The 18,763-nt window shown below is 39.1% G+C and overlaps 1 protein-coding gene across 3 annotated transcripts in view; it reads left to right on the plus strand.

Annotated features, from left to right (window-relative positions):
* The window catches only part of ncanb (neurocan b), a 123,036-nt gene that overhangs the window by 90,981 nt on the left and 13,292 nt on the right, over positions 1-18,763 (plus strand). The window contains exons 10-11 of one of the 3 annotated variants that reach the window (XM_053513934.1): positions 6,670-6,783; positions 18,126-18,284. In XM_053513934.1, the coding sequence (XP_053369909.1) occupies positions 6,670-6,783; positions 18,126-18,284 (273 nt within the window). Of the gene's footprint in view, positions 1-6,669; positions 6,784-10,704; positions 10,784-18,125; positions 18,285-18,763 lie in introns of those variants that run through there. The other 2 variants (XM_053513935.1, XM_053513936.1) reach the window with 2 other exon arrangements.

Below are 18,763 nucleotides of genomic sequence, written 5' to 3' on the forward strand. Positions count from 1 at the left end.
TAAAATCAAGAAGAAAAGTATAGTTACAGGCAAGGAGACCTTTTGCACTTTTGTTTGCGAGAGGATTTGAGTAGGTACGTATGTTTATATCTTTCGGTGGACACCAATTGTACAAAGAAGAATAGATATTTGTTAGATTAAAAAAATGTGAAAAAATAATATTTAGACCTTGCCTGGTTTAGGTTGCAATGGTTTATAATTTGTAAAAAAATAAAAAAAAGTAGGAAATTTGATAAAATATTGCTGGCAAAAAAATATAATAATTGCATAAGCAGCCCTGTCTTTAAAACAGATCATGGATGGAATTTCCAGTGTTTCCAGAACCATAACTGTGGGGTTCATATTTATTTAAATGAATTAATAAATACTTTAAAAAAAAAAAAAAAAACGCTCTATGTTGAGGCCATTCCCAAAGGCTCCTATTTTGAGGACTGAAATTTCAATTCAATTCAATTCAATTTTATTTGTATAGCGCTTTTAAAGCCGCAAAGCAGCTTTACATAGTCAAAAGAATTATTTAAGTTTGTATGAAATGTGAATTTGTATGAATCAAAATGGTCAGTTTGTCCCTGGTGAGCAAGCCGAGGGCGACAGTGGCAAGGAAAAACTCCCTGAGATGGTAATAGGAAGAAACCTTGAGAGGAACCAGACTCAACAGGGAACCCATCCTCATTTGGGTGAAACAGAAAGCAGTAAATGATCTGCATTTATACAGTGTGTAGGGTGGGAGGCAGTTCAGCTATAATAGCTGATGTTAATTGATGTTAATATGGAGTCCAGGTAGTTATTGAAGACCCAGGTAGACTTGTAAGAAGTTCCAGTCATGAACTATCGAACTGTCAAGTCCCCAGAGAAACAGTTGCCAACACCAGTCAAGGCCAGAACCATTTTCTAGGTAGAGAGAATCATTCCCAGACACCAGACGCATCCCAGAGAGACACACGGGGCATCCATGTGACGAGATCTTCAGCCAGAAGCGGGGCACCAGGATGGGTCAGACAGGTCCGGAGGGCAGAGGGAGTCTGGATCACTGGCAGCTCAGGAACGACATGTGTAGCTCGACAGAGAGAGAGAGAAAGAGTGAAAGGGGGGGACAGGAGGAGAGAGGAAAAAGAAAGAGGGGGGGAAGAGAAGAAGAGGAGAGATGGCAGTTAGGTATGGTCACAGTCACACAATGTATAATGTGAATGTATATTAACTGTAGAGTGCAAGCAGAGACTCCGGCAGGACTAACTATGACAGCATAACTAAAAGGGAGAGCCAGAAGGAAACACAAACATGAGGGCTTCCTGACATGTAAAGCAAACAATCACCTCACCGTCAGCAAACCTGAGTGATCAATGAGAGTGAGGAAGACAGCATCCAAACATACCAGTTCACCATAATACTCTACGTCCATGAGTCCCCCAGATCTGCTCCTTTACCTATGGCAAATCTATTTATAAAAATGCTCGGCTAAATAAATAGGTTTTTAGCCTGGACTTAAACACTGAGACTGTGTCTGAGTCCCGAACACTATTTGGAAGACTATTCCATAATTTTGGGGCTTTGTAAGAAAAAGCTCTGCCCCCAGCTGTATTTTTCATAATACCCGGTACTGACAAGCAGCCTGCATCCTTTGATCGAAGTAGGCGTGGCGGATCGTAAGACACTAGCAGTTCGCTCAGGTACTGCGGCGCGAGACCATTTAATGCTTTATATGTCAAGAGTAGTATTTTAAAATCAATGCGAAATTTCACAGGGAGCCAATGGAGTGAAGATAAGATAGGGGTGATGTGCTCATATCTTCTGGTTCTGGTGAGGACTCTCGCTGCTGCATTCTGGACTAGCTGAAGCTTATTTATGCATCTAGCTGAACAACCAGACAGTAAGGCATTACAATAGTCCAACCTAGAGGTGATAAAAGCATGAACTAGTTTTTCTGCGTCATTTAGCGACAATAAATTTCTTATTCTGGCAATATTTCTGAGGTGAAAGAATGCTATCCTGGTAATATTATCTACATGTGCTTCAAATGAAAGGCTGGAATCAATAATCACACCAAGGTCTTTCACTGTTGCATTTGATGGAACAGAAAGGCCATCTAAAGTTACGGTGTGATCTAAAATTTTACTCCTAGCTGTATGCGGTCCTATGACTAGAACTTCTGTCTTATCCGGATTTAGCAGAAGGAAGTTAATTAGCATCCAATTTCTTATGTCCTGCACACATTGCTAAATTTTAGTAAGCTGTTTTTTCTCATCAGGTTTTGCTGAGACATATAACTGTGTATCGTCAGCATAACAATGAAAACTAATACCATGCTTACGGATTATGTTGCCCAGAGGAAGCATGTAAAGGGAAAAAAGCAGTGGACCTAAAACTGAACCCTGCGGAACGCCAAACTCCACTAGAGAACATGCAGAATAATCACCATTTAAGTCTACATACTGATAACGATGGGTCAGATAGGATCTGAGCCAGGAGAGGGCTGTACCCTTAATTCCCACTACATTTTCTAATCTGTGAAGAAGAATAGCGTGATCAACAGTGTCAAAAGCTGCACTGAGGTCAAGTTATACAAGCATAGTTACACAACCCTGATCAGAGGCCAATAGAATGTCATTTACTACTTTAACGAGCGCTGTCTCTGTACTGTGATGAGGCCTAAATCCTGACTGATACAGTTCATGTATGTCATTTCTATGTATATATGAGCATAGCTGCTCCGCTACTATCTTTTTCAGGATCTTAGAGATAAAGGGGAGGTTTGATATTGGTCTGTAACTGGACAGCTGACAGGGGTCGAGGTCAGGTTTCTTAATTATTGGTTTGATAACTGCTAATTTAAAAGATTTTGGAACATATCCAATGCTGAGTGAAGAATTAATTATTCTCAACAGGGGTTCTATTATTGCCGGTACTATCTTCTTAAGAAAATGTGTCGGTACAGGATCTAATATACAGGTTGATGAATTTGAAGAGGAGATAAATGAAATTAGTTCATTCTCTTCAAGGGGAGTAAAGTATTCTAGGTTCTGGTCTGACATGGCTAGATTAACATCTGCATCAATTACATTGTTCGGTTTCAAAACCTCAATTTTATGCCTAATATTTACAATTTTATTATTAAAAAAGTTCATGAAGTCCTCACTATTGCATGATGTTGTTGTGGAGATTTCTGCAGTGGTCTTATTTCTGGTTAATTTGGCTACAGCATTAAATAAGAATCTAGGATTATTTTTGTTATTTTCTATAAGAGTGGAGAGATATGTTGATCTAGCTACACTAAGAGCTTTTCTATAGTTCAGGATGCTCTCCTTCCATGCTATTTGAAATACTAGTAATTTAGTTTGACGCCATTTACGTTCTAATTTCCGAGCGGTCTGTTTTAAAGTGCGCGTGTGATCGTTATACCAGGGAGCAAGTTTTTTATCTCTTATAATTTCTTTTTTGACTGGAGCTACATTATCTAGGGTATAGCGAAATGTCGACTCTAAATATTCAGGCGCCTGATCGAGTTCTGTGGGGTCAGACGGTGATCTAATCGAAGTTGGGAACTCTGGGAGATTACTGATAAAACTCTGTTTGGTAGTTGATGTGAATGTACGTTTCATACGGTAGCGCGGCGCTGTGTGTACATTATTATTGTGACACACTTGAATTGAGACAAGATAGTGATCTGAGATAACTTCAGATAGTGGTATTGTGAATAAATTTCTTATACTTAATCCAAATAATATTATTAAATCTAAAGTGTGACCTGCTTTATGAGTGGGTCCTACTACACGCTGATTTACTCCTACCGAGTCCAGTATAGACATAAATGCAGTTCTCAGAGGGTCTTCTGGGTTTTCAAAATGAATATTAAAATCTCCAGCAATTAACACTTTGTCTACAGAAACGACTAGGTTTGAGAGGAAATCTGCAAATTCACTAAGAAATGAGTACGGCCCTGTAGGTCTGTAAATGACAATTAGCGGGATCGACTGAGCTGACTTAATATAGTTAAATACACTTATGTTACTATAAAGAATTTCAAATGAATTAAATTTGTGTCCGTGTTTTTGTACAATAGTCAAATTATCATTGTGAATAACTGCGACGCCTCCTCCTCTACCAGTTAACCGAGGCTGGTGTATGTAGCTGTATCCAGGAGGACTAGCTTCATTTAGAGCTACATACTCGTCCTGTTTAATCCAGGTTTCTGTTAAACAGAGTAAATCAAACTCCTGATCTGTGATAATTTCATTAACTATAACTGCTTTAGATGCGAGAGATCTAATATTTAACAGTCCTAGCTTCAGATCAGAGGTGCCGGCTGCGCATTCAGTCTGATCCAAGTTTGTGGTCTTTATGCTAATTAAATTACTAAAACAGACTTTCTAAGTTTTTCTAAATTTGATTTTAGCTCTGGGAACAGACACAGTCTCAATAGAGTGAACCCTGAGTGACGACTCTATGCAGCTAGCAGACGGTTGGGTTAGCCTGTCTGTCTGCTCCCTGGCCTGGGCTCTGGATTGTCACCGATTAACTAGGCCTTTTCTAAGACTATGAGCTATACTACAAGAAATGAGAGCAGCACCTTCCCGAGTGGGATGGACACCGTCCCGCCCTAACAGGCCAGCTTTGCCCTCAAAGGTCTTCCAATTATCAATAAAGCCCACGTTGTTTTCGGAGCACCACCTGGACATCCAGCGGTTCAGCGACCATAACCTGCTGTAAGTTATGTCACCACGTCTCATTGGGATGGGACCAGAGCATACTACTCCATCGGACATCGCCTTCGCCTCTATAAAGTTATTCTTACTAACCTCTGACTGACGAAGGCGTATATCGTTAGCTCCAGCATGTACTACTATCTTGGAGAACCTGTGCTGTCCTAGAGCCCTAAGATTACCTGCTATGTCCGGTGCTCTGGCTCCCGGGATACACCTAACCACTGCCGCTGGTGCCCCTAAAGGTCTAGCTAATTTCACGTGTCTCATTATAGAGTCTCCTATAACCAGAGCTCTTTCAGGTTTCTCAGTGGGTGCATCACTGAGGAGAGCAAACCTGTTGGACACGTGAAGCGCAGAAGAGGTGTGCTCCGGTGGGCTAGCCTTAGCGTTAGCTTTGGCTGAACGAGTATGCCGCCGAGTCGTCACCCACTCGCCCCGCTGTGAGGGCTCTAATGCCGGAGTCGGGGGCTGGTTATCTCCGCCTGTGGCACCCAGACTGTCCGCTACAGGAATAACACTGCTCTTACACTCTTTAACCCTCTCTAAAGTCTGGATGCGCTCCTCTAACGCTGATATCTTCTCCGTCAGAGTGCTCACTAACACACACCTATCACAAATAAAATTACCGCTAACGACGGAGGAAGAATGTCTAAACATCCTGCACTCTACACACTGAACAAGCTGAATATTGGACATGATAACGTACCTGAGTCGGAGTTGTAGTTGTTTGGAGCTGAATTCCGTTTGTTGTTTTTAGAAAAAGAAACTCGCGCGTTCTCCAAAAAGCGCAGAAAAAGGCGAAGCCAAATAGTGTGAGATGTAAAAACTAGTTGCTATTAATATTATTATTGTATAAATGAAAAAAAGTATGTAATTTAAACGCTAACACAAACGCAAACTTTCGCGGCAACGATACGAAAACAGGAAGCTACGTGATTTGTTTGTTTGTTTTTAAAAGAACTGCACATTTATTTGAAAAAATAATAGACTTTTTACAATAGATTTTTTTTCCTTCAAATATATTGTTAGGGTTGGATTAGTATTAACCATCTGCCACACCTACAGTACTATCTCAGTGGAAGTTCTTCTTTACAATAGTGTGTACACAGTTTGTGTTTTAGTGTGTGCATTTAAGTGTGTTAAAGTGTGTCTAATGTGAATTTAAGTAAATAGATTCTGTCTGTAAATAAACAGTTAGACATTGTGGGGCATGTAAAATGTTTAATTATTTATTTATTCATTCATTTATTAGATATTCTTTGTCACGCTGAGGTTAAGGTTAGGATTTGTGGGCATGTATTTACAGTAGTAATTCTTAGCTACGTACATGGTAAAGTGAAATTTAAAAGTAAAATATTTTTTAATGTTCTTTACCATAGTACATTTCCTATGATGAGGATGGATCTAAATGCCTTTGATATCACTCATTACAGCTTTGTGGATGTCCCAGTTTTTGACATAATTAAGCGTAAATGAGCGAAAGCCTGAGCTCTCTCCGCTGTAATAAGGCACTCATTTGTTATCATATGTAATCAGTGGCATATTATAGGCTCAGCTTTATGGCATTGCTCCAGACACTAAATGAACAGCCTGAAAAGCGAAACTTAAAATTTCAGTGGTAATTACAACCAGAGCAAAGCAATAAGCCTTGATAATGCACTGTTTAATGTAAAGTGTTCCGGGCAATCATGGACGTCAGGTCATAGTTTAATTAGAATTAACAAGCATCTGGAAAAAAGTTCCTGTATTTGAGTGATTGACTTTGTCTTTTGCCCATGGATATTGCACATCTTTGTGTGGTCCATTTTTCAAATTCATTTCTAAAATAAAGCTCTTCATTCTTTAACAGAGCGTCCCAAAGTCAAATTTGTTTAACTACAGTATGTGCAGATACAGTCGCTAATATAAACCACCATATGAATCAAGTATATTCACATTAATATTTTCTTTTTTATTATTTCTTTGTCAGATATTGATGAATGTCAATCAAATCCATGTCAGAATGGAGGCACCTGCATTGACGAGATCAACTATTTTGTATGCCTGTGTTTACCAAGCTACGGAGGAGACAAATGTGAAAAAGGTAATTGAATAGCACTCTCACTCCCACACCGAGACACGAGCAAAACAGACATGGATATTGGTTTTAACTGGTGTGTATTGCCTGGGAAATCTGCTACAGTTCCACTGCTAATTGATTGCAATGCTTGACACATGTGGGAAGTTGTTACTCTCTTAGCAATGTATTTAAAAGTTTGTTTGGGTGTGTATAAAAAATGCTTTCGAACTTGATAACACCTGGAAAAAATGTGCAAGCCGATTTCCTGACAATATCGGGCTGTAATTATGCATGTTCGTGCATGAGTGTGCACTTAAAAGTGCATCTTCAAGTCTCTTGAAATCATGTCTAATTAGCTCAAAGCAATAATGAATTGTTGTGTAATTTTCATAATAATAAAAAGATAATTCATAAACAGAACAAGCATTCGGTTTTAGACAAAAACTTTCTGCTCATGTTGAATTTAATCATTTTATTGGCATTAGGATTTAAAGGCATACAGTATATATATATACTATGACCAAATGTATGTGGACAGCTGACCATAACACCCATATGTGCCCTTTGCAAAACCATAGGCATTAACACAGAGTTGGTCCACTTTGCTGGCATAGTAGCATCTCACAATTTTTTTAATACAGAATATGAAGAGAAAGTGGTATAATGGTCCTGATGAACAAAAGCACACCTTTACCTGTTTATTTAGTTCTAGTCGGGCCCCTGGTCCATACAAGCAGGCATGAAGTATGCCTCCCCCACTCTCCCATACACCAAATAAAAAAAAAATCTTTGTTTTTGAAAATTGTATTAGAAAGCAGCCTGCTGTGGTAGAGTCGTCATGGTTGAGTTGGAGCAGCAGGACATTGTGTGGGTGGTTATGTCCATTCTGCCTCCTTCATAAAGCAGCCTGATGAATTTTTAAAGACTGACATGCTGTAGAGGACAAGCACAGAAACCTGGATAATAACAGTAAATGTTAGCATAACGATGTACAAGACTGAGATTCTCACTTCTCTTGGATGTTTTACTTGTACATTTATGCAAAATAATGATAATGATATGCACATGAATATTCCCAAACATTAAATGGTGCTAAGCTGCACAGTTGCCACCAAACTGCTAGATGTATATATGTGATTATAAAAAAAAAATGTAGGGCAGTATTTTTATTTTGTTTGGACACATTTAATTTGAAGCTGGGGAGAAACAATTTGGTGTTGTTTTATGTTTTATGGGTGATGTGCTAAATGCACAAAAAAGCACTCCCATTTGATTGAAATAATCAAAGAGATGCCATGTTCCCTTGTCACGTTAATTTATTTGCTCCACCAATCTCTCATGTAATAAGGCTCAAAGCTTGCCTGCTCTCTTACAAATGGCATTGGTGTTTTGAAGCACGCCTTCCTCGGCAAGACCTTCCAGTTTCCATGGAGACCGGAGTCAATAAGTTTCCCATTGCCAAACTTGACAAGTGACCATGATGCTTTGGAGGCCAGCTAAGTCCAGTCTGGCTCACAGCACATGTGAGATAGTGTTACGTTAATTGCAGTCTTTTGGGAACCATATTGTGCTCTTGGATCTGTACTGTAAATACACTCGCTCACAGTGGAAATGCAGTATAAAACCATGACGTGATATTAAAACACAATCTAAATGGGTACATCGATTGTCTTAAACACGTGCTGTATGAGTTTGGATGTGTCCTTTATAGAATGTGTCCTTTATAAGATGTTTCTGAACATTCACAAACCTTTTTTTTTTTGTGACCTTTGCTGGGCTTTTTTTCCTTCCATTTGCACTACTTCAGCAGAGCAATCCATGTTGCACCTCAAAGAATACCTAGCAAATTCTGCCCACCTGGACTAAGTGATAAACACTTATTAGCTTCACTATTCAATAACTGAAAAAAAAAAAAATAACCAGAGAAAAAGTGCAGGGAAATACAGAGACATTATTTTATGTGCTGTAAGTAGTATACTCTATGTCATTTTTTATATAATAGTGTACGAGAGCAAGAGGATGTTGGAATCAAATTAGCTATAGTAGGTAATTAATACCAAGGCTGTTAATCTTTTTTTCAAAAACATAATTTATGCTATGGTTAAGTTCTCTCTCTCTCCCTTTTTCTCTCTCTCTCTTTCTCTCTCTCTGTTTTTATTGCATAAAATGTATAAATATTCTTTTAGTGGAAAGAAGAGATGAACTTGAGTAAAGGTATAGAGTATAAAATCCCTGGTGTGTTTTTTTGTGTGTCTGATAAGTTATTAATGCAGCTTCTTGCCCTACTGAGCCTCTCTTTCACTCTGTATACACTGGGCTACTGAATGCTCACTGACACACAAACAAGAATATTTAGAATATTTGTAGACATCTGAGGTATTGGGTTGACACATTAGGATATACAGTGTGTGTTGTGTACTGTGTGTGTGTACAGTGTGGTGTGCGCCTAAATCTATTGCTCCTCGATCACACCTGAGCTCAGTAGGTAGGCGGCCTTCCCCTTCTCCAGGTGTGCCACGGGAATGGGCAGCGGCTCGTGGTTAATCCTCGCTAATGGATCTTGGGCTTCTAAGTCTGTCATGCTGTCTGTCTAGCGGTTTGTTTGTTTGTTTGTTTGTTTGTTTGTTTGTTTGTTTGGACGTGGAAACCACTGCCCACATGGGCCTACTCTGCCACTCTGCCCACCGCTCACCTGCCTGTGCCCGCATGCCAGGGGGCACTGCCCACAGACCTGCACGTGCATCCTATGCTTCATTTTTTTCTTTTCTCTCTCCTTTTAACCTTTTTCTTCCCCTTTTTCGTAAGACCTCGCGTCGTGTCCATGTTTGTGGTGTTATCCGTGCATCAAACCCGTTACACTTGTGGAGAATGCAGATATATGCAGATATATGCAGGTATAATCTGCTCTATACTGTAAATATTTAAAATGCGGAAAATTTTTGTCATTTTGCCTCTGCACATCAGCACAGTAAAATTTTAATTAATAAATTAAAATGTGACTGGTGTTGGACTTGAATTGCATAAATTGAAATGAATTGCATAAATTGTTTTGGCTGTATAGGCAATTTTACAGCCTTAAAATATAATTGGACAAATTAACATTGTCATTAATATTAGGATTACTTTTTTAAAGTTTGCATGCAAATCATATGCAGTCAATTCCTGATAGTTGGAACCCATGTACATCACCAAAAGCTGAGTTTTTAATGTAGCCGCCTTTGGTTACTGCTAGTTTGAGGGTCTTCCTGTCTTCATTCTTGTCTCCTGTATAAAAAGCAGCTCAGTTGTGTTCAGACAACTAAACATTATATTTTTTATTATTGCTTTCATTGTATATTTTGAGTCATTATCCACCTGTGCTGTAATACGCTGTCCCAGCATTAGAGCACCATACAGTTCAGAATTTATCCTGCTACTACTATTAGCTGTCACATCATTAGTAAACACCCGTGACCCAGAACCATAAGCAGCGATATATGCTCATAACACAGGCTTATCTGCGTTTAATGATTATGTAATATGCTTTGGAACATCAGCCCGTTCTTTCCTCCTTCATATTCTTCTCTTTCAATCATTTAGGAGGAAGTTTATCTTGTATTAGAATGGGGCTGACATTTTCAGAGTCTAATTTGGCTTTTTTGTTTAATGAGTGATAAAATTGAGTTGCATCTTGAGGTAAACTGTCTGTATTACCATTCATAATGGTTTCTTTAATGTCGACTTTGACACTGATATACTTACCTTATCCAGGATGTCCTTAATTTGGATAGATTTTGTGAATCTCTTCACCAAGGAAAGAAATTTGTACCCATTAATTTTACCTGTCCTCCTTGGTCTTCAATGCCCTTTGGTGTTGTTGAGTTTGACAGTGAATTCATTCTTTAAAACAATGTACTAAACTGATTTTTTTTTCCTGTCTGTTTTTTTTTTTTTTTTTCAAAACAGCCTGAAGATGACCTCCTTTACTTGGACATCTGCGAGTTCAATACCTAAAATCAAACACAAACCTTAATCTCCTTACAAAGAAATTGCCCATAAATGGCCATTAAACTACTTATCAGTCCGTTGCCCAATTAATTTTTCACCTGTGAGGATGAAGGAGGTGTGTAAGAATGGCTGTAATTCCTAAACAGTTAGGGTAGCATTTTTGTTAAACCTTTTAAATGAAAGCTGAAAATTCACTTTATTTCGAATCCATTGTGGTGGTGTATAGAGGCAAAAGGTTGACAATTGTGACCTTTTCCAAATATGAGAAATAGGACGTGAAAACAAAGCAGTAAAGGAGCATAACTATTACTTAGATTTTGGCACAAGTGAGCAAGTGTCAGTGCACCTCCTGAGTATTTAGGTGAAATTGGGACATTTCATAATTCCTCATAATATAAAAGTATAATTTATATTAGGATGTCTATTAAGGTGTAAAAAATAAAATGTATATAGATGGATGATATAGCATTGCTCTTTAGTTGCTTGTTTTTTTGTACAAGTGTCGGATATTTCTGTTAGTTGGTACATCCAGTGTGAACGCTTGAATTTAAAATAGTGTGATTAGTTACACAGTCCACTAACAGTGTTTCCATTTCACTGGTTACATTATTAACAGTTTGTCCTCTTGAAATTATACGGTTCTTTCTGCCTTTTTGTCAAAATTGAGTCTTTCACATTTTCTTATTCTGTAACAATGTATTAAAATAATTTTAACTGATATACATTTTTAAAAAGGTTTTGCTCTATAAAATATCTCAAACCTGCTCAGAATGCAGATAGAACCTTTTAATTCCAAAGTGAGGATTTGTTAGGACTGCTTTATGAACTTATAGTCATACCAAATGCCTTTGAAAGGACTGACATTAATTAAAGTTTTGGCTTCACATGCTGGATGACATCATCCCACACATTGTCTTTGTGCATTTCTTTAAATGATAGCTGATTGACTGGCATGTTGGCAGGAGCAGGACTAAGATAGAGACCCAGATATGCAAATAATTGGGATAGACATGTCCATTGGGGTCCTGAATCAGAAAGTATCAGTGCCAGCAAATTAATTTCAGCCACCTGAGTCCTTAGACATCATTCTCACTAATGAAAATTTCTTAATTGTAATAACACATCTCACATTGAGGAATTCCCAAGTAGAGGAAGCTGAACTATGATGGCCTCTTTGTAGCACTAAACAATTAATCCATCATTAAAACGAATCAAGGAACATGCCACATTGTTCAATTTTGTCATTTTAGTTACATACCAGCATGTTTTTCCCAATAATGACTAATCAGTGTGACAGCAGTCTCAAATACCGTTTGATGAGAAGCTAAAATCCTTGATTAATGACACTTTCCCTTTCTGTAAAATGATCAGCTGGGCTTAGATTCTGCTTCCTTGGTCAGTGGAAATAGTAATAAAGAGGAAGTGAAAAAATGCCGGATTAATTAACATTGTCATAAGGTTAACTCCTTATCAAAATAGAAACTTCAAATCTGTCACATGATTTTTTAATGTATTAAGAAATTGATTACATATTTTATGGTTCAGTTAATTTCTTTCTTTATCAGTTTATTCATTCTGTGATCTTTTTTTTTCATGAACGTGTATGTGACAACCTTGCTAAGTTGGCTTAGGAATAAGGATGCATCAGACAGGCTCCTATTTAACTATTAAGTATATTATTCTTCAGGAAGGATTAAAAATACTAAGATTAATATTTTTAAGTGGTACTGGCAAGCAAATAAAAAAAACGAATTGCATCTCACGCTTCACTCCTCCGTCTATATTTTCCATCTGGTTGCCAATGAAAGAGTTAAAATCCTATCACTGGGCTCGTTCTATGCAGCTCTGCTTTACAGCTGGTGCCTGCCCACATCTTTACTGCAATAGTGGTACTTATTTGAAAAAAAAAAAAAAAAAAAAAAAAAAAAAACTTGTCTGTATATCTAGAAAAAAGCACAAATTTCCATAGTGGATTGAGTGAACTTCCCATTTAATGTTTGGTCGCTGATCATTTCACTATTCTATTGTTTGCAAGGCGGTTTTATAACTAGGACGAGAACTAATTACTCTTGCGTAGTTGTAATGTTGCACAAGAGGCTTGCTTTCTGCCCATATGCTGAAGTATAATCTTTGCCAAGTGCACTGAGGGAAGAAAATCTCATCTTGTGGATACTTAATCAAGGGCAAGGCTCATCACACTTGGCTGCTTTATGTTGGTGGATTTAGTGTGAGTGTTTAAGACAAGGCACATTTGACGGAGCAGTAGCTGAGAGCTGTAGCTGGAAGCAGAGGGGCACTGAAAAAAGAACCACAACCTTCTCAGACCAGTGGTATCAGTGGTTTCTGCCTTCTAACTAATGTCCAGATTCCACATGTAGCAAACATATACACCTAGGCGAAACCAGGTGGGAAAAATTGCACCCTATAATTCATAAACATGTTGAACCACCTTTGGCAATATTACCTTAATGTATAACCTAACTCTCTCACATAATTTTAAAGAAGTCATGGCCCACTCAACATTGTTTCAATCCATTGATCTTTGAGGCCATTTATTAATGCACGGCTTCTTAGAAGTTTGTTGAGAGCTAGACTTGGCCATTTTAACACATAAAGTAAGCAAATTACTAACTTTTACAGAAAGCAGGTTACTACAGCAGAACTCCAGGTCCACAGTTTCTATAAATAATGTTGACTTGCATCTGCCATGCCAAGTCCTCAAATTGAAAATACTGATTCAACACCTGCAGATGTGAGTCAAAAACATGAGCTTATACAGTAGCTTGACTGTCTCTTCCAAGTGTTGTTTCTCCGTCAGCTCCCTCCTTCTCCCATGTCTCCCGCTTTTTTTTTCTTTTTTCTTGCTCTGATATGCCTTCATTGCTCTTATTTAGTGCATGGCCTCAGGCATTCCAGTCTTTCTGTTCATAGCAGTTTTTCCCATGTCTATTTACAGAGGGATGCAATATGTTAGTACATCATACAGATAGGAGCACCTTCTCTGTTCCCTTTTATCCACAACACATATGCTAATGATGCGTCTTTGTTGATCTTGGCATGCAAAAGGAAAAAAAAAAAAACATGTTCAGAGAGCTGGCAAAGCTTGCCGCCTCTCTTATAAATGGCAGCGAGCCACTTGTCTCCACAGAGTGCCATCAACAGACAAGCCCTTAAAATCACCCCCTCCTCCTTCTTGCTACGTCTTTTATCATCACGGGTCTTGAACGGTAAAGCACTAAAATATCACCTTGTGATGGAGATAAATGACCCAATCACTCACTTGGAAGCATTTTCCCGTTTTATTTTTAACTGCTGTTCATTCGAGTGGATGAATATTAATCACAAAATAGAGTAACCAGTCAGCAGGGGCACTGATATTTTTAATTGGGGTGAGCCTTTAAACCTTTGAATAATGACAAAAAAGCACAAGGGCATTCTCAGAGCTCGGTAGGTGTTTTGAGTGCTCTTTCACAGTGCAAATATTATTTATATGTATGATAAAAGAAAATGGAGGAGGGAAGTCATTTATTTGTTGATAAAAATGTGCTCTGTTCACATGACATTGGGAACAAGCCTAGCAGTACCACTCTCTATTCCCACCCTCACTGACTCACACTGTATGCCTGTGGTAGCTTGTAGAGCCTCCTGCATCTGTATTCTACCTTATACTGGAGATAACAGGCTGGGCTCCACTTGAGCCAGATGATTTAGACATGCTCCTACTGGACAATAATATACCAACTGCTGTGCAGTCAGGCTGTGTCTGATGGACCGGAGAAGAGAGTGGGATGCTTGGGTAACACAAGCCTTTTTTGTTTATTAACCACAAGACTCTTAATGCAAGAGACAAGGCTGTATTAGTCGCTTTGGTTATCGTAGTTAATAGCCTTCTGATGAGCAAGAGCATACTGGTGCTCTCTTGTCTTTGAGTCATTATACCACAGTTATTGACAGGTTTTAATAATTTGGCTAGGGTTAGGGTAGAGTTAGGGTGCTTTCACAAAAGCAGCACTTAGTTCATTTAATCTAAACCCAGGTGTGTTTTGTTAGGGCAGGTGAAAATACAGCAATCAACCCAGCTGCCCATGAGAACCAAATGGCTGTGTATAATGCACTCAGTGACAGAACAAACATAATACACAACTGTGATTTCTTCTGGATGATTTCTACCGTAGACACATCTGCCAAAGGTTTACTTTTGCCATTGCAGTATTTCTGACCACTGGATGAGCTTGTTTTTACTATTAAATAAAACTATATATAAAATATACACTAATAAAAATACATTAATCAGCCATAACATTGTGTGGGTTCCTCTTGTGCTGCCACAAGACCTATTGGGGTGTGCTGCCGTGTCTTGCACCGGGACGTTATCGGCGGATACTTTGGGTTGCAGGGCTGGAACTTCGAACTCTTTGCCTGCGAAGTTCCATATGCAGCAGGCTGGAATGCACAGAGTCCTCTGATACTTCATGTCATAGCCAGCATTGACTTTGTCATCAGTTTGCGCTGCATTGGCATTTTTATGGGATTGGACTGGGCAGGCTAGCCTTTAGTCTCCACAGGCATACAGTAGATGAGCTTTGGATGTTTATAATCCTGATTCTGTAACCCATTTACTGGTATTATACTGTTACTCAGTGGTATTTAATTCATGTGGTGGTGGTGGTAGTGTTCTGGCTGTAGTACTATGTGTATATGCAGGTATAACATAGCGTAGGTATTTACAGTGCATCCGGAAAGTATGCACAATGCATCACTTTTTCCACATTTTGATATGTCTGTTTGTTAATTCTACACACAACACCCCATCATGACAACATAAAATAAGTTTTCTTGAGATTTTTGCTAATTTATTGAAAAAAGAAAAAATTGAGAAAGCACATGTACTTAAGTATTCACAGCCTTTGCCATAAAGCTCAAAATTGAGCTCAGCCGCATCCTGTTTCCCCTGATCATCCTTGAGATGTTTCTGCAGCTTAATTGGAGTCCACCTGTGGTGAATTCAGTTGATTGGACATGATTTGGAAAGGTACACACCTGTCTATATAAGGTCCCACAGTTGACAGTTCATGTCAGAGCACAAACCAAGCATGAAGTTAAAGGAATTGTCTGTAGACCTCCGAGACAGGATTGTCTCGAGGGAAAAATCTGGGGAAGGTTACAGAAAAATTAGCACAATGAGCACAGTGCCCTCCATCATCCGTAAGTGGAAGACGTTCGAAACCATTAGGACTCTTCCTAGAGCTGGCCGGCCATCTAAACTAAGCGATCAGGGGAGAAGGGCCTTAGACAGGGAGGTGACCAAGAACCCGATGGTCACTCTGTCAGAGCTCCAGAGGTCCTCTGTAGAGAGAGGAGAACCTTCCCGAAAGGACAACCATCTCTGCAGCAATCCACCAATCAGGCCAGACGGAAGGCAGCCCTTAGTAAAAAGCACATGGCAGCCTGCCTGGAGTTTGCCGAAAGGCACCTGAAGGACTCTCATGAAAAGAAATTCTCATGTCTGTGAGTCTCTTTGGCCACTCTACCATATAGGCCTGATTGGTGGATTGCTGCAGAGCTGGTTGTTCTTTGGGAAGGTTCTCCTCTCTCCACAGAGGACCTCTGGAGCTCTGAAAGAGTGACCATCGGGTTCTTGGTCACGTCCCTGACTAAGGCCCTTTTCCCCCGAAGTTTAGTTCGCCGGCCAGCTCTAGGAGGAGTCCTGGTGGTTTCCCAATCTTCCACTTACGGATGATGGAGGCCACTTTGCTCATTGGGTTCTTCAAAGCAGCAGACATTTTTTGTAACCTTCTCCAGATTTGTGCCTCGAGACAACTGTGGGACCTTACATAGACAGGTGTGTGCCTTTCCAAATCATGTCCAATCAACTGAATTTACCACAGGTGGACTCCAATTAAGCTGCAGAAACATCTCAAGGATGATCAGGGGAAACATGATGCGGCTGAGTTTAATTTTGAGCCTAATGGCAAATGCTGTGAATACTTATGTACTGTACATGTGCTTTCTCAAATTTTTTACTTTTAATAAATGTAAAAAAAAATCTCAAGTAAACTTTTTTCATGTTGTCATTATGGGGTGTTGTGTGAAGAATTGAGGGAAAAAAATGAAATTAATCCATTTTAGAATAAGGCTGTGAAATAACAATGTGGAAAAAGTGATGCGCTGTGAATACTTTTTGGATGCACTGTACAACCTTATTACTCTCATTACATGTCCATTTGTAAGCTATGTAATTATATTACATTTATTTTCAGACCAAAATAATTCAATATTTTTGCTATTTAATAAAACATTTGCTACTAATGCAATTTAAATAGGATTCTCCTTTTTTTGTAGTTTATTCTATCTTATATATTTTATACTTTAATTAGAATTATACATATTCATTTTATGAATATGCAAAATTCTTTTATCTTTGTCTTTTGTACTACATGGTAGAGAAGAGAGAATGTGAAGGAAGGAACCATCAAGCAGAACCTCTGCAACGCAACTGAACACTTTAGTGAAGTAGAACAAAGGCAGCTTGCCTTCCATGTTATGTCCACGTTGTATAAAAGTTCTTTGGAAGTGATATGAGATGAATAAGAATGAGAACTAATACTGCAGAGAAAATTACATCAGCCGATGAAGGCACATTGCTCTGCCAGTCTTTTTCACCTTTTTGCTTTACAGTACTCTGCCTCGTAACACCTTCCTCTCAGCCTGGGCCTCTACAGGCATGCATGCTAATCACAGCCCATACGGCCCAATTTGCACTGGCCAATTTGCAGGTGTCGCTTTAGATTTGCTGGAAGAAAGCGGTGGAGCAGTGCTCCGAGCCTCCTAAAATGATCTGTCCAGCATGTTGAAACAGGCTTGCACGTTTAAACCTGTATATTCTGCTCACATAGAGACAAAGAGTTTGTGTTAATACGCATTTATATGCTCTCACGTGTGAATACACACAAAAACACACATGCACACAAAAGTGTGTAAATTACACTTTCTCTTCTGCACAGATGCTCAAAGCCCTAGAGGGTTGGAGAGAGTCTGCTCAGATGCTCAGACAAGGATGTGACAAGGCTTAATTAACCATTGAGTACAGCGATGGAAGACATTTCTCAGGATTGCTGTCTTTTGCGCTAATGCTAAGCTGTTCAATCATAAAGTGCACAGACACGGATTAGAGAGCCAGAACCCAGACACCAAGAGGAAGAAATGAAATAGTTAGGCTTGTCTCTTTAGCGCAGGTGATTTACGCATTGAGTATCGCTATGTGAATGAGAGAAAAGAATGGAAGGTGGCTTTGGCTTTTCTGTGGCACTAACTGAACTCTTCATCTCTCTCTCTTTTCCTCTTTCTACTCCTTTCACTTCTCTTCATTTTCTCGGCAGACACAGAGGGATGTGATCATAACTGGAGGAAGTTCCATGGTCACTGTTACAGGTACTTCATTCACCGACTAAACTGGGAAGATGCAGAGAAAGATTGCAGAGAGCACAATGGACACCTGGCTAGCATTCACACCAGAGAAGAACAGGACTTCATCAACAGTTAGTAACTCCAGCCATTTAACAGTCTGTAATGCGTTTGTAGTGTGAACATCCTATAACACTAGAATATATTCTAACATGTACATCTAGTGCTACCCTTATGTAATGCATGAACTCATATACTGCTCAAGGAGAAGTTGCTCTTCATATCTGGCAAACTGATTCTGTGACTTAAGTAAAAAAAGAATTTTTGAGGCAGCTGGTCAAATTGATAAATTACTTGTTTGTCAAGAAGCCCTACAATGGCAAAAAGACTACAATGATGATATTCAATTATTTGTCACATGTACCTTAACAGCACAGTAAAATATTTTTTCGCATATCCTAGTTAGACAGCTGGGGTCAGAACGCAGGGTCAGGCAGGATACCACACTCCTGGAGCAGATAGGGTTATAGGCCTTGATCAAAGGGCTCAACAGTGGCAAGTTGGTGATGCTTGAGCTCAAACCCCCGCCCTTCTGATCAGGAACTCATTAACC

The sequence above is a fragment of the Clarias gariepinus genome, chromosome 15 (genome assembly GCF_024256425.1).
Source record: "Clarias gariepinus isolate MV-2021 ecotype Netherlands chromosome 15, CGAR_prim_01v2, whole genome shotgun sequence".
NCBI classification, from domain to species: Eukaryota; Metazoa; Chordata; class Actinopteri; order Siluriformes; family Clariidae; genus Clarias; species Clarias gariepinus.